Source organism: Pezoporus occidentalis, unplaced genomic scaffold (assembly GCF_034315485.1).
Source record: "Pezoporus occidentalis ecotype Australia unplaced genomic scaffold, CSIRO_AGI_Poc_V1 ctg315, whole genome shotgun sequence".
Lineage (NCBI taxonomy): Eukaryota > Metazoa > Chordata > Aves > Psittaciformes > Psittacidae > Pezoporus > Pezoporus occidentalis.
In genome coordinates, this window is record NW_026915105.1 from 130,001 (window position 1) to 147,370 (window position 17,370).

General features: G+C 46.0%; 1 protein-coding gene across 9 annotated transcripts in view; it reads right to left on the reverse strand.

The window, feature by feature from the left end:
• The window catches only part of PAX5 (paired box 5), a 134,843-nt gene that overhangs the window by 71,623 nt on the left and 45,850 nt on the right, over positions 1–17,370 (reverse strand). For all 9 annotated transcript variants that reach the window (XM_062628380.1, XM_062628385.1, XM_062628386.1 and 6 more), the window contains exon 6: positions 13,534–13,709. In XM_062628380.1, coding sequence (XP_062484364.1) covers positions 13,534–13,709 — 176 coding nt within the window. The remainder of the gene's footprint in view (positions 1–13,533; positions 13,710–17,370) is intronic.

Below are 17,370 nucleotides of genomic sequence, written 5' to 3' on the forward strand. Positions count from 1 at the left end.
ATGCGTATGCAGGGACAATGGACCCATAAGTCTGCCAAAATCCACCTGGCTGTCCCTCCCACCCACAGCCCTTGAACCTCTTGAAGGTCCTTGAACCTTGAAGGTCTGGTGGGAAACCAGCACACACCTGCAGACATGTTCTCAGCCATGCCTCGCACAGGCCATATCCCCGTCACCCATGTGGGGCAGAGGAAGCCAGCGTACTTATCTTCCTCTGGTTTGCAAGTACTCTCCATAGAGTCATGCTAAGGAGGGCCTAAAGGAGGTGATGTGGCTTTCTGAATTTGAGCCTCACCATGCCACTAGCAAGCACCAGGATGAACAGAGACAGTGAAACAGTGGTAAGAGCTGACCTCTGCTTTTGCCAGGATTTGCATACTTCATTGTCACACATTTATCCTCAACAGCTCCTTCCTCTGACAGTATAAACATGACTCAGTTTCCTTCAGGAGATGAGATGAAAGGATGGATCACCCCAGCTCCCACTTGCCCTCACCAGCACTGCCCACCCCTTCAGGGACTCTTCCACACCATGCCAGAACCTCCCAGATAGGTTTACTGAGGAATGCAGAAATAGGATGACAAGTTTTGCAGGAGCTTCCTCCTTGTGACAGTGTTGCATGCCCATCCCGGCTGCTGCACCTCAGTCATCTCCTCCCCAGCTTGGATTCTTTAACCATCGTATATTGTGCAGCCAAGATGTGCCACAGAGGGCTTTGGGGGATGCAGAGATGTGGAAACCCTCCTTTTCTTTAGCACACGCTGCAGGCATGCTTCATATGGAGGGAAACCCTGGGCAGGGGACAATCTGGGGAATGTGTGGTGCTTTCTTTGATGTGACATTTCCTAAGGATTAATGGACACTGAACCCGGTTCATCTCCTAAGGTAAATCTTGAGGTGGTTTTGCCCTTCACTAACTAGCTGAGACCTGCTGACATCCAAATGCAACAGCAGCAGTTGCAGAATGTGAAGGATTTGAGACAAGGCACTGGAGCAAGGCAGGACAGCATCACATACCTCAGAAACACCCTGTCCACCCTGCTTGCCTGCAGTGCAGGGAGCAGGCTCCTCAGCCTCAAGACCCATCCAGAAACATCTCAAACTGTCTGCACACAGATATAGAAAAAGAAGCAGAAGAGAGGCAGGCTGATCAATGAGTGTGGTACCTATAGGGTACCTGTGGCGTGCTGGTTCCTGGTAAAGAGACTTTCTCTGCTGACACCCACAGCCTGACACTGCTGGAGGCTCTGCGCTTCCCCACTGTTGTGAAAGGCGCCAGCCAAGGACCTTCTATGAGGAAAAATCATCAATGACAGGTTTCCTTGAAACTTTTCAGTTTTTATCAAAACATTCTTTGTTGGAAAGACAGTTTCAGCCAGACACACTGCAGTTGTAATAATCATCATTTTGCTGCTAAAAAGTCAGCAGTGCTGGGGACACCCGGGCACTGCACACACAGTGAAACATCACAACAAGAAAACAGCATCAGACAAGAAGGTTGGAACTCGCTGATGGTATAACCCAAGCATAGAATCACAGGATTAGCTAGGTTGGAAAAGACCTTTAAGATCATCAAGTCCAACCGTTCCCCAGCACTGCCAAGGTCACCCCTAAACCATGTCACTAAAGGCGTGCCTCATCTACACAGTTTGTGAACACTTCCAGGGATGGTGATTCTATGGGAAGTCTCTCCCACCTCAGCATCTCTCCCACCTTGACAGCCACCCCAGTTCTTGTGCCAGATGTGTGTTTAGGGTTATATTTTGATACCTTTCTCTACAGTCACAAGAACCAGAGATCAACCATTCGCCTGAATGAACATGGGACCACAGGGTCTGCCCTCGGGTGTGAAGCCTCAGAACTTGTCATTGCTGGAAAATTGGGCACACAATCTGATGACAATTTCTTGTGTTCCTTGAATTTACCTGATATTTAATCATGTAGTTTAATTATTTAGAGAGGCCCTTATACCTTGGTCAGCTGTGAGCCTGAAGGGGGGTTCTGCAGCACCAGGAATGAGCAGAAGAAACCCCTGCTCTGTGAGGTTGCCCTTATTCAATTATATTTTCCACATGAGAGAAGCAGGGCTGAAACCATCCAACTATGTGCTAAGCTGCTCCTTTCAGATTTAATTTTTTTTTTCATTTCAGCAAATTCTGCTGCCACCAGATTTTTAAGCAGCCACTATTCATATGAGCAAAGAGGAAATTTGAAACTAGCCTTTCTTCTGGAAGCAGCTTAGCTCCACAAATGCTTTTTGTCATCATAAAACCATTTCTGTAGGTTGTTTCACTCAATCCCTTCTTAAACAGATGGCAACCAAAAACTATGGCATTCTTCTGAAAACAAAGCATCTGTCCTGAGCATATTACTGAGGTTCCTGGATGCTTCATCCCAGGCAGCTCTCCGTCTCATCATGCATACTGTGAGAACAGGATGCTGCTCTCCCAGTCACATTTTCCGCATTTTCAATTGCAACTGTATTGAAGTTTCCCTAACTCACCTAATAAGAACTGGAATGAATAGCAGACATCTGGACATTGGGGTTGTTGGATAATCCCAGTTAAAAGGAAGTTCCAGAGCAGCCTCATAGCAGGGCCAGCAATGGGACCAGGCCAGGCCCCCCAAGGCTTTACACAGCTGGGTCTTGAAAACCACAATGGATGGAGACAGAACAACTTCTGAGGGCAACCGTTTCCCTGCCCAGCTGTCCTTGAGGGAATAAGGGTTCCCTTGGACCCTGCAGAGCCTCTCCTGCATCAGCTCATGACCCTGTCTCTCATACTCCTACCATGCACCTTCATGAGAAGTTTGTCTTCTTCAAAGATGCCTTAGCACATCTAGATATTTACAACCTGCACAGGGAGAACCTCTGAGAAACCCATCTTTGTCCACTAAAGTGATGTACAGATTCAGAGAAAGCCTACAGAATGAGTGTAAACCAGTGGTTATTTCCAAGCAAAAGGGATAGAAACTGTATTTGAAACTATTCAAAGCCTGCAGGATCCAGACATCTACTGGGCACTAAGAAGAGAAATCTTGTTCCATTCTTCAAACACTGGTGCAAACCCTTCCCTCAAATACTGTGTGAGCAGGCCAGGCTTTAAACAAATCTATGGGCAAGTGTGTTTACTCAGAGATTTATCTTTCCCTCTCTTGAAGGGCTAACACAGACATAAGGATGTTAGTCAATTTTGCTACAACATAATCTTGGCTAACTAGTGCCACGACACAATGTTGTCTTTTTCTACAGAGAAAACCAGCTTGGGGACAATTCCAGATCTCTTTTCCTATGCAAGTGGATTATCACATACACAGTGTAAAGCGCATGAATGACTTCCCTATTATTTTTCAAACAGAAAAAGACTACATGAGCAATTATAATTGTAGTCATCTTACTCATATATTACACTTTGATGGGATATTGGAAAACTGATGGGTGGCCAGTAAATCAGTGCTATCCTTCAGCTCAGGAATAGCCCACTGTTTTGAGTGGGTATTGTCTGTGATTTTTTCTGTAATGACAGGATGTCCATTAGCTGTCCGAAAACAAAGATGCGGGGTTTTATTTAAAACATGTTGATGTGATAGAATTGGCTTATCTCTCTAAACTAAAAAAAAAAAAAACCAAAAAAAAAACCCACACCCGTAAACATCCATTTATTCACAAAACACATGATGAACAGAGATACAAGTACTCAAAGCTCCCAGATTGCAAGGAAATGTGGACATATCTGGCAAGACAGCAAGATGTGAAAGCTTTTCTTAAATTTCTCACCTCTATATCATACTTACAGAAGCTGTGGCAAGTCTTCTGAAGATCACTGACTGCCTTTGCAGCACTTTGTTTCGTGTCACTAATGTCTGGGCCTAAAGCTGGTGTAACATGCTGAGATGAAATTCGGTGACACCCTCTCCACATGAGCCTGTGCACAACCTGGGGAGCCTGCTCAGGGCTAAAAACATCAGCCACTGCATCCATACAGAGCAAAGAGCCAAGGACAAAGAGCTCCAGACACAGCAAGGCTGGCCTGTCCTCTAACTCGGGAATTTGTATTTTTACATGTTATCATATCTAAGCGCGGTCAGGAGGAAAAAAGCGGGAGTTACAAACCAGGATTGCACTGCAATTCCTGAAGGCATCGACTCTTCTGTATTTTGAGATTCCTCTCTCTGATGGCACAAGGGGATGAGGTGACAAACACTCTTCTGGGTGTGTGGAAATGGACCCATGGCCTGCTCAACCAGAGCCAGACATGGTCCCCAGACAAAGCCACATGAGCAGGGATACAAGCCCCAGGAAGTTCAGCACAGCAAACTTGGAGGGAAGCTGCATCAGCATAAACCAAGGCCATCACTGGGGCTTCTCCAACAACCTAACAGGCACTGGGATAGCTCTAGTCTTTCAAAAACACCCTTGAAATCCCTAAAAGTCATGCACTGCTGCTCTCCCCCGGCTTGGTCTCATTGCGCTGATTAGGCCACATGCTGCTGGGAGGAGTGGGAAAAAGCAGGCATGGCCCAGTGGCTCTGTTTTATTTGCTTTTTGGTTCATTTCATCAGGCTCTGACTCAGTGCAGGCTAGTTGACACAGAGGGTGCCAGAAGGAAAAGAAACAGCCTGTGGGTTTCCTTATACAACAAGTACTTCCACGCTTTGCCAGCACAGCAGGGTCAGTGCAGTGAAACCTCAGCTCTGTCTTCCAGCAGCAGCTGCTCTGTGTGGCAGGGCAGCACTGCTGGGGCTTTGCACGCTGGGCACTGCAGACCCCTGGAAACACTCCCTGTTGCCTTCTGGAAAAGTTTGCAGGAGAAACGCTGACACAGGGCTGCCTGCTGCTTCCAGATAAAGTGGTAAGGCCAGCAGCCACCTGCTCCCACGGGGAGGGACCCCAGGAAGGGAACAGAGCTCAGGCAGGGGTGCAGGGTGTCCCCACACTGTCTGGACAGGAGGGCTGGCATCCCTTGCATTATCCCACCTGGGCTTCTTCCTATCACTTCTGCTTCCTCAAAGACCAGACATTTCAGTTTCAGCCCCTGTTCAGGCAGACCCCCAGGGTGTCCATGCAAGCTGCAGGGTGCTCTCTGCAAAGATGATCCTGATACAGGGAGATGTTAGCAGGATACATGGCTCCTGTCATGCTACTTCCCCAGAAAACTCCTCTCCACCACAGCCCCACTGTCACACACAGTACCACGTGTCATACAACAGAGTCTGCTGTGACTGTCACCATCCAACATGACATGCCACAACAAGGCAACACACACAGGGAATTTTGTGCAGTCTTCCGGAGCTCATGCACAAAGAACACTTGTAAGGGAGGCAGAGCAGCAAGGATGCAAATGGGAGGCACTGGCCCAAGCAACTGTGCTTTCTGCTGCTATTCTAACAGAAAAACCTCTCTACTCATAAAAGTTGATTTTCAGCAGGAAGAAACACATGGCAAGCTTTTTTTCTCCTTCTTGACCCTAACACAGATTACAGCCAAAGAAGGCGGCAGTGCACACGCCCTCCAGCCCCAGCAGGATGATGGATGCTCAGAGAAGAGACTGCCCTGAGAAGCCTTCAGCCTCTCTGCAGCACCAGGAACAAGTCACTGCATACGCTGCTCTAACTTGATCTGCAGTGCACTGGAAACTGCTTTCCTCTCCCCAGCAATTACTTGTATTCTCCATCAGACAGCATGACCTTTGGAGACACTGTTCTCCCCTTGACCCTGCACAATGCTTTTAGCCCTGTGCTGTCTTCTGCTACCACCATAGTGCAAATAAGTGACAATCTCTGTGATGGTGAACAGAAACACTTATCCTACACGAAGTCTTACATGCTGAAGGCTCAGCTTCCAGAAGCCAATGACAAGTCAAATCTCTGAGCAATCCAGAGCATCCAGGGGGCCCTGGCGGATGGAAAAGCTCTATCTAACACCCCTGCAGCATATCTGCTGTTTCACTGGGAGCTGATGGCTCCCTGTGAACCAGAAACTGTGGTTGGCAGCATCGTCTCAGGGCTCAAAGGGCTTTGTGCACAGAGCAGCTCTTCATCCACCCCATGTAGGGAGATGGGGGTAAGTGCAACTGTCACCTCCAAAGAGCTGCTGCTCCTTCCCAGTGAAATGCCCTGTGTTACAGCTCAGCACTGGTCCTCTTTGGTTTTTCTTACACCTCTTTAAATTTTATTCAGTAAGAAAAAATATCACCAGCTTAATATGCCCTTCTGAGTAGCCTCTGACTCACTCAAAGGAGACTCTCACAGTCTCTCCCAGTTTTGTCCACCCGCTGGCAGAGATGGGCAGCACAAGGAGCAAGTCCCTCTCCAAGGCACATATGCCTGTTCCCTAGGAGGCCAGCAGCCCATTCCTACCACCCAATCACCCTACCATGGCTTATAGTGCCCATGAGCAGCAAAGTCCTGCATTCAGGAATCAACAGAAAAATTGCAGCAAAAGCCCAGGGCTGCATTCCACTAAGTGGCAAGAGCAGAGCAGGGTCACTCCAGAGGGGAACAGTGCCAAAATCACCTCCAGCCCCCAGCAGGCACCCACATCCTGCTCCCATCTGCAATGCACGCAGTGAAGGCGGCCGCATTCAGCAACCCAGCAACCCAGGTTGCTGTCCTGGAGGGGGTGCATTCCCTTGCAGCAGTGTGGGAAGTGAGATCTCTGCACAGCCTAACCCCCCACAGCCCCTGCACAGGGCTGGGGTCATGGGCACCTGTACTTCCAGCTGCCGTCCTTCCACCACCCTGCCTGCTCAGACCCCGCGCCCTTTCCATTTGGTAGGGATATTGATCTGCTGGCAGCAATGGGCTGGATAATTAGTCAGGAATTAGGGTTTCTATTACAGCCAGGAGGCTGCCTCAGCTGATTTATCACCTGAATAATTTACTGTGATTGAAAGGAAATTAAAATGAACTCCATTTGACAACTGTGTGCTTTTATGGGCTTTAGTGAAGACTCAAAAGCCAAATTAATAGCCTGGTGTTGTTTAATAGTCTACTGAGAGTAAATATGGGAAGGTTTTTCCTCTCCTGATGTGCTCTCTTAGGCTGGATTTTAGAGTTGGATTTTTTTTTTCCCTCTCACCAATAAGCCACACACTGCATCAGAGGATGTTTCAGTTGGAAGAAGCACAGCTGTAAAAACCACAGGAACACCCTTGCTCTCTGCTCCTTATTGCACTGCTGACACTTGCCCTTCCCTGCCTATTTCTGCAAGTAGAGGGGCTCCCAGCACTGGAGAAAGGGTGGTTGTTCAGGCAGCCAGGCAGGAAGACCTGCCTCTCCTGAGCTCAGTACCCTGACCACCACATACATCCACCACCACCCCAGAGGGTATGCGACTGCATTTGGCACAGCTTGGGATGCTGAGCCCACGTCTGCCTCCCAGACTCCTGCCTGCATTCAGGGAGCTGTCTGCAGAGCTGGCAGGTCAATGCGGAACTCCACTTTGCCTCTTCCTGTTCTTGCTTATCTTTCTCAGTTTTAGCGTTCGTGTCCATTCGTGGAGCCATACACTGTTGTTTTGTTTTCCTTTTTACCTTTCACCTGTCGCACAAGCCATGGGTAAGAACTTGCATTTACATGCTCAAATCACTTCTGCAGGTGGCAGATGAAGATTCTGGACATTCAAATATGGCCATGAGTCAGTTGCATAATTTTGTTACTGGACAACATAAAGTTTTGTGTAAACACAAGCAAATATTCAACTCTGCAGCTCTCATTGCAAGTGTCAGATTATTTGAAGATGCTCAGCAGCCTTTGTCCACCCAAAGGTAGTGTTCTTCAGGAATAAGCATATTATCCACACTCCAGCGACCCAGACCAATCATATGGTCCTTCCTTCTGCTTTTCCAGTAACTGCATTTTGAGAGTACTCTTTGCACATTTAAAACAGACAGATGGGTCACACTTTCTGGCTTTATCTAGGGCTTTCTCTGTTATTCCTGAAGATAAAACCCCAATATTGTTAGGAAGATTGTGCACTTCTGAGCTCTCAGGAGCAGCACTCCTGCAAACGCACCATCCAACACAGCTCCTTACAGTGAAAAATCAACATTCCTCTTTCAAAGCTTTACTTGAACAGGAAGTAAAACTTGAAGATTTTCAAACAGAATTTAAGCCCCTCTCTCAGTCAGTTCAGAGAAGACCTTCACTGTAACTACCTCTGAAACTGAGGACAATCAGGTTTCAACTTCCTGCAATTTTTCCACTATATTAGAAATTTGCAGAGCTCATTAGCTATCCAAATTTCACTTGCCTATGCTTCAAATTCAGACTTATCAACACTGCATGCCAAGAATACATATACTATTATATGTTTGTCAGGTTACTGGTTTCTACCTCAGCTCAGAATATTGACATTTTATCCAGAAATTAATCCAAGAACAGGTATTCAGTTTAGTTCTAGCTAAAAGTAATGGGAAAGCACGAGCAAGGGCCTGGGAATTATCTGCTATTAGCAGCAAGCAGTTCCCTTTTAAGTCAGTGACCTACATAGTGTTGAATCTGGTCACATCATGTTATGCCTCATTATGGCCCTGATCTAAAGTCTATAGAAGTCAACAGAAATATTCCTTTTGGCTTCAATGAGTATTCAATTGGGCCTGTGTATGAAGCTAAAAATACAAGAGAATCCATTTCTGTTGTGGACAGAAATTCAGTATAGATAATTCTCTTCTTTATTCTGGGGAAATTAATGTACTGCTTCTCCTGTTGGGCTGATCCTTCTGTAGATCCTTCATCCCAGCCTTCCCCTTAGAGGCATTAGTCCCAGTCTCTCACAGCAACAAAAAGCATGCTGGTTTTCAAGAACCAGGCTTCACCCCTGCCCGCTTTGATGGGGCTTTAATTCACTTATCCATCCTCCCAGGCCTGAAGTCCTCCGTCCAGATCACAGCTGTTTCCTGGGTCTCAATCTTCAGGCACATCTCCTGCCCATGCTTTAGCTGGTGAATGCATTTGAGTCCACACTTCACACTGCTAATACTATGGGCTGGGCCTGCCCAGAACAGCTTCCCCAGGGAGCTCCATCCTCCATCCTTCTGGCTGGATTGCGGGAAGCCGCCAAAGGACAATCAGCCTCAGCTATGCAAACCCTTGATTTGCTGGGTACAGCCGGCATCTCTGGTTCTGCCAGCTGGATTCTCCTAATGGACTATGCACTGGAAAATCAGCCCACTCAATGTAGCAGCTCTGTGCATAGGAAGGGCACAGCATGAGTGCCAATTCTAGATAAAATCTGAATTGTTAGTGCAGTGATCACAAACAGTGGGGCTTTGCCTATAATAGGGGCCAGGCTGAAATACCTTGCCTGCCATGGACGTAGCCATACAGCAAAATGCCAGGGCAGGCTTCTTGTGTCAGTACAGCTTCGCTCTGAGGGAAGCCTGGATGTGGAATGCACTGGCTGTAGCGCATTCGTGCTAGCACAAACAGCGCTTCCTGTGGCAGGAGGACTGCACTGGAACCGACAAAACAGGGAGCAGCCGGATCCATTTAAACACCCCCCAAGAAGCATGGAGAGGAGAACGGAAACCGCTGCCAGCCCAGGAGGCAGATGCTGTAAAGGCTTTTCTTCTCCAGGACCTGAGGATTATGCGACATTGAAGACATGGACTTTGTCCCAGCTGATGAAAGAACCGCATGGTGCTGGTGGCCAGAAGCCATGAGCAGAACAGTGGTACAACAGTGGTGTTGTAAACATACTGCTACGTGCATATCCAAACCCATGCCCACAAATATGTAAAATCAGTTTTCCATGAGCATTTGCAGCCAAGGCAAATCAATCATGGACTGTTTGCAAAAAAAAAAAAAAAAGTGCACAAAAGTGTACAAACGCCAAGGAAAGGCATTTACACAAGAATTCATGCTTATACCAGAGTTCTGTCAGGGAAAAGAAGGCCAGGGTGCTTTTAAAGTACTGACTTTATGCCTTGGTTACTTGCCCAGAACATAGAGACACAAGAGGGCTTGACTACGTTTGCGCAGCCAGCCCTTAGGCTCCTCAGCTCCCGGCTGCAGGACTTCACCTGCCAGCAATGTTTCTTGCGCTCTACAAGCACAGGTATCTCACATCCATGCTGCAGAGTACATACCCATGCATGAACAGCTGCACCACTGGGTTCCAGGTTACAAAATGAGGCACATAACAGGAGATGCCTCACTTGCCCTCCCCAACACACAGTCATAGAATCATAGAATCCCAGACTTGTTTGGGTTGGAAGAGACCTTACAGATCATTCAGTTCCAATCCCCTGCCACAGGCAGGGAAACCTTCCACTAGACCAGTCCAACCTGGCCTTGAACACTGGCAGGGATGGGGCAGCCACAGCTTCTCTGGGCAACCTGTGCCAAGGCCTCACCACCGTCACAGGGAAGAACTTTTTCCCAAGATCTAAACTAAATCTCCCCTTTTTCAGCTTGAAGCCATTCCCCCTTGTCTTATCCCTACAGAGCCTTGTCAAAAGCCTCTCTCCAGCTTCTTATCACCCTTTTAGGCATTGAAAGGGGCTCTAAAGCCTCCCCAGAGCCTTCTCTTCTCTGAGTAGTTAATTATACAAACCCATGTTGGTGGTGGGATCCCTGCCTCACCCAGTGCATGCAATGGGCACTGTTTCTGAACAAAGGACTGCCTGATATTTAATTTTCTGTCACTGTCCAGTGATTGCCTTCTCCCCCGTCACTGTATGAGCCCTTCCCTGTGACAAGTATTCATTCCCTGTAAGTCCCTCTATAGAAAGCACAGTTTACAGCAGATATGAAAACTCAGATGATGTTTTCCAAGAGCACAACTCATTTCGAGGTGAGAAAAAACTCATGAGTCTCCATTTCATGCAGGTGAACTGAGGGAAACAGTAAAAATGGAAAAGTAAAGGAAATAGATTGGAAGCCCTTAAATTAAAAGGTTGGCAGTCCCACACAACTCATCAAACTTGTCTACCTATATGAGGGTCAATGCACGCTTTCCAACAGCACAGTTTCCAAGCCCAAATTTTGCCCAGAAAATGCATCAGGAGGACTTTGCGGATAACCTTCAGCCAGGGGCCAAGCATGCTGAGACTGCAAATTCTTTGCTACGCAGGAGGAACCTGTCCCTCCTTCCCACAACTCACCATTGCCAAGGGACTGTTCCCAGCACACAAGCAAGGAGGAAGACTTAGAAAAGAAATGCCAAACAGGGAGAAAAAGGAACTTGCTTGTCTAGAGAATGGCAATTCTTCCAGTAAAATACCTGGAGCCTCCTCAGACGAACAGCACATGGGCATCAAATTTTTGTGCCCAAGTAAAGTTAACAATAATTCACCTGGCTGCTACTGGACCAAATTTCTAAGCAAGCAGATAAGCAGTAGGTCAAAAGCTCCTACTAGACTTCTTGCCACATCTCATCTTTATGGGGAGGATCATCTTTTCCTTATTTTCTTCTATAGAAATAGCTCAGGACTCCACACTGCTGACTTAGCTCCTAAAGCAGCACTCTGGAAGTCTCGGTTTACTACAACAATCTACTGCAGGGACAAAACTGGTTTTCCAAATCACATCATTAATGAGCTCAGTGTTTTCTTTCTCATTGATTTCTTTGGCCTCACTAATTGATCCAGACAGCTTCTCCACTGTGGTTTAGTATTGTGACAGCTTTGCTTAACTCACCAAAGAGGTAAAACATGACTGCTTTAAGTAAGGGGTGGAGTTCATACCTCATCATTATGAACCAGAGCTAGTTCACATAGAATACCTACTTTCATCTTGAAAGCTTTACATGCCAGCAAAAAGCAGAAGCCAACCCCAAACAGCCATGAGCCCTTAACCAGGCAAGGCAGTTCTGCTCAACACCTTTAGTAAATCATAGTATCACATTTCTCAGCATCTGACTTCTCAGAGCATACAGAGAGTACCCTGTTAATCAATTAGTAGCTGCGTATCTCCAATCTTAATGATCTGGCTGCACAGGCATTCTTGTCACAGCTTCTTACATGGACCCAGGAAGCTTCTTGCTCCTCCAACAGTTGAATATCCTGAATTTGACAATCGGGATGATATTTCAGCAACATCCTCATTCAGTTCTCCCATTCTTTCTGTTAAACCAGTAAAAGCCTGCCTGCATAAATGTTCACTCACTGATGGCCTGAACGACAGTCCTGCATCACTCAGAGACTTCACAGAAACTAATAGAAATGAATAAACTATCGTCTTCTATCACTGCTCTCTTTGTAAGGATTTTTTCGGCGTGTAAAAGTTTCATAGGGACAGGTCTAACACCACACAACTTCCAAGTGCAGGAGTGAGTGCAGTGCCAGTCCTCTCCTGTATCACCCGTGTTAAGATGGGATAACCACCATCTAGTGGTACGTGGAGGCCATTTCACCTTCCGGAGACAATGCGTCTTTGGCTTTCCTAACGAAAAGAAAACAAACTACGCTCAGCAATTTTCCTATCCTTTTCCATCTTGAGTTCAGCTCTGAAGAGTTTCTTAGCAAATATAAAAGAGGGAAACTACAAAACCAGCAGAAGCTGGTGAAAAACAAATGGCTCTATGAATGAAATAACAAGTGACAGATGTGAGCTTAAAGGCATGAGGAATTTCTATTCTACCATATGACTTTCAGCATAAGTAATTATTTAAAAAAAAAAAAAAATTGATACCAATACCTATTCCTTAACTGAAGACATGATGGTAGCTGGCTGCCATGAGATAATCTCCAGTGGCCCTCAAATGTACAGGTTCCTCCAAGGGAAATCAGTGGTTGCAGTTTAGGAAGTCCATCCACCTTGCTAAAAAGCAGGTCTAATATTAACACTGAAGATTAATGACCAGATATCTCATTAAGTAGCCAGCTAGACCTACACTGGTGCTGACAGCAATATATTCATTTCTACCTACCTCCTTCTCAGCAACTAAATTAAAGGCTGCTTCCCAAGGAGAACACAGAGTCATACCTCATCAGTTTTTGCATGTGCTTCTGTATTGCTCCTGCAAAAATGGAACTTTCCCAAAAAATTAGTGCCAAGTCCTTCTCAAACACACTGCTAATCCATAGGTGCAACTAATTTACCTTCAATACTAATTGGGGGTTTCTCTCAGCAAATGGCCAATTACATGCATAATAAGCCATTTCTGGATGCAAAAATCTAATTTGCGTGCACAATCATGGTAACTATGAACCAAAATTAGAAATTGGGATTTGCACGTCTTCTCCTTGCTGCCTGCAGAGCCTGCTTTTGATTTAACAAAAGCATCAGAAGATGTGATATTCTTTAAGGACTCACTTAATGTAACTGGTCCAGATCAGGCGTAATTTCATATCCAAATACTTGCTATTAATAAAAAAAAAATAAAACTTTTTCCTTCAGTTTTTAAAACTCAGTATTTATGTCTAATGTGCACTCAGCTGAGAGGAGCTTAGATGAGACGATCTTGACACAACACAAGTTTATCCATGTTCTACTGACATTCTTGAGACACATTTGATGATGCCCACCAAACAGACCTCTGCCAGGAAAAAGCGCATCTGGAAAATGTTGAACATTTGCAGTAGTACCTGCTCTGGTTTGATGGGCTCAGTTGTCGTGAAAATGTCAGAATAATGTTGCCTCTCGAAGACTCGATCCAACACTTCTAGCTGCTGCTGGGTGAAAAGGTCTCCTCGCATCTGTTTCCGAAGAAAATCTCTGCCTGGGAGAGAATGGCCATTTGGTACTGGGGATTCCTGAATACCTTTCAAAGAGGAGAGAGAAGGAGAATAAGTAGTCATCACAATGGTGAGACCTACATATGAGTGTCTAATTTTATCCCCTGAATACATGTGGGTACCAGTATGGTAACACCACAAAGACACTTTTGAGAGGAGGTTACAAGCAAGACACACTAACCAGTCCTCCATTACACACAACCCTCAACACAATTTACCATTAATGATTTTACACATGATTTAAAAGCAGGACAAAAGCAGGCTAAGGTCACATCCTTGCTCGCATGACTTTTACTGCACCACCTGAGAACACATCTGGTTTGTGGTCTGGATACCAGCGGACACAGGAGAATCATGTACGCCACCTATGCTACAGTCACAGTCAACTTGAGTCAGCTCCAGCAGGTTCATTTTGCCCAGGTATGCAAAATGCTTCACAGCTTCCTGCAGTACCAGCAAGTCTTGCTGAGCTCTATTCTGTGCCGAGCACTGAGCTATGATGTGCCCCTTGTAGAGAACTGCAGACGCTCCATCCAGCCCCACCTCCCACTGTACTGAGACAGGATGTCCTGGGGCCGAGTTACCACCACAACACCCTCAGCAAGACCTGATGCGATGCACTCTCTTGGTACTGCAGTTTCATTTTGTATTCCTTAAACTTACCAGTATGATGAAAGCCTGGCCTCCACAGCATGTTTATGTCTCTCTCCCCTTTGGCAGAGATTTTTAGCAGAAGTCATAAGTGACTGCCCATGGCTGAAAAGCCATGAGACAAGTTTGAAAAAATGTTTATATTGGCAGCTCAAAAAGACTCCTGCGATACAGGGGCTTGTTTCAATTTGCTTTTTGGAGATTCACAGTGGTTTTCTAGTCTTCCTTCACCTGTCAGTGCTAGAAATGTATCTTTTATGCACTGAAAGCTGAGGTCTGCAGTATTCCCAGGACTCCAGGAGGTGGAACTCCAAGAACAACAGTAAATATCAGATTTCTTCTCCAGACGGCAACACCGCACTAGACAGAGGGAGGAAACATTTTAAAAATATAAAATCTCTGCCAAGATAGTTCTGAGGAGCAGAATTCAAATGCACCCTAAACAACAAGATTTTCATGAGTGTTGCAGTGGCTTACTGTACTGTCCAAGGAGCCTGCAGAGGAATAACTTCACTCAGGACTTCTGTGGTAGATTCTGCATCAAGTTTCTGACAGCAAGTATGAGGAGATCTGTGCAAAGACGCCCTGCTTCTGTAGACAACAGTTTTGTCCTCAGACGTGTGTGGAACACAGGTGGTGCCCAGTGGGCAAGACTTTTCACAAAGGACTATTGATTTGAGATCACTCTTCAGCACAGCTGGATTTTGTAGAAAACCATGTGTATCCACAAAACCAGGCTGCTTTAACGTAGAGGTCTCGAACTGGGGAACAACACATGAAATATTTTTTCAACCTTGCTCACTCTCTGTAACAAACTGCTTGCATTTGATGTTAGCAATTAATGCTAGAAACTTCCTCCTAAATTGTAGTTCAGCAATTTAGGTAACAACAGCTTTGTTTTTACCTGTTTACAAGAAGTCACACAACTTAAATCAAGAGTAGACCATGCTGGCTTTTATGAAGTGCAAGGATCAGTTTCTTCTACACAGGAAAAAAAAACTCTGAACCTGTCCTCTGAATACAAAGTCTAAGCATGTGTAAAGAGCTGTGAAAAAATACAAGGGGATATAGGAAAGCAGTGTATGTATAAATGTATACATATTTTTTTTTTTACTACTCTAAATCAAATAATATCTAATAGACCTGATACAAGTTTAGTCAACCATAGCTTATAAGATTAAAATTCTTGTTCCTAGCTGCATGGTAGCAAAGGGCCAGGAAGACCCTGCCTCTGGAGCATGTAAACACTAGCTTTAAATTTCAGGTTAAACTAATGTTATTTACAATTTGACATCAAAGTTAAAGCTTTATGCATTTTTGGTCTAAAGGGGGTGATGAAAAAGAGTGAAATGACCCAAGACATGGCATGATCTGGAAAATGTTCTTAGGAATGCCAGTACAGTCTGTGCATTGTTTATACACCCAGACATTAGGTGTAAAATGAGACCCTATCATATTTAAATACAGAGCAACCAAGCGGCGTTTCACCAGCAGCATGTTCATTACAGGGCACAACTCTGGATTTCTGGGTGTGAATGTCTTGGAGAAAAGAAGACGGATGAAAGTGAAGTGTGGTGCAGCAGCCTTAGCCAGAGAAAGGCCCTGGGGTCTGGTGGGCAGCAGAGTTGTCCTGGGAGCTTGGCTCCGGCCCCACATCCAGGAGCGCGATGTCCAGAGAGGCACAGGATGGGCCCATATGGAGACAGCTCCAAGCAGCCATTGCACCAGCTTAGCCACATCCATTTCTCATTACCCTCCTTCCAAGGGGAGGTGAGGCAGGGGACCACCCTGCATGCCTGCCACCAAACATCCCAAGAAATACAAGAAAGAGGAGGAGATCTTTTCTGCAAGGGAAATCCAGACAAACACTGAACCAGAGAAACCTGGGAGGGAGCCTATGGATGAAATGCCTTGAGGCCCAGTGCTGGTCAATACGGTGCAGTATGAAATCACACTGAGATGCTGGCGCAGCTCTGGAGGGACTTGGTCTCAAGGCCAGCATTTGGTACAGTGCTGGAAGCACTCCCTGCACAGCCAGCCATAGAGGGCTGCCTCCTCACACCATCCACACAGCTCAGTTTGCCGTGGCTGTCACTTGCCATCCTGAGCGCCTGAGATAGGATCAGTTTCTGAGACACACTTCCATGCGCTACCGGGCTGCACAGAGAAGAAGCAGCAACACATGCAGAGCTACTGCCAGGGAGGGAGTTGGGAGGAATGGGCCAGGCTGGGAGCACAATATGACTGTCACTGTCCAGAGGATCCAGTACCTGTGAGAGGAGTCTGGGAACCACCCAAACATCACTCACCCTCATTACCACTGCCTCTCTGCATCCCATGAATGAAGGAACAGCTTGTTCTTTCACAGTGTTTCCCAAACTTGAGCTAATTCCAGGGAAGTGCTGGATTTTGCTGCACAAGTAAAAGACTTTTTATACACTGTTCATGACATCCAGAAGTTTGTAAAGGTCTTTGGGATGCATTTGGCTGTTAGACATTATATAAATGTGAGATAATTACCATTAGCATTATGCATTGTTTAAATACACTACAATATCTTCGATAATTAAAATACTGTTGGCAGGTTTGAAACAGTTTGTTTTATAACTAGGCTCCAGGGAGTGGTAAAAACATTTTTCATATAATCAATGCATCCACCTAGGAGGGTTATGTTTTGTTGACAGTAGCACTACGTGTGTACCTACCTACTCTGCACAACAATTAGTTCCCAGTCCAGTGGCAGCTTTCCAGAAATGCTAATGAAGAGTACAGATATAATACTCTCCTTAATGCAAAAGAGGACATTCTTCTCAGACAAGTGTTTCATCCCTCATCTCTAGCAGATCACACAAGCAGGCAAAATGGTGCTGCTAGACCACAACTTTCAGAACTACCTGAAATGCAGAGCTCTTCCCACCCAGCACAAGCCCAAAAGTGCCGTCCCACCTGGGGATGTCCATCAGTCCTTGCACCCAGACCTGCCCTAATGCCCCAGGGAGAGCCCCTGCCTCCCACTCTGACAGTACTAAGCCCCAG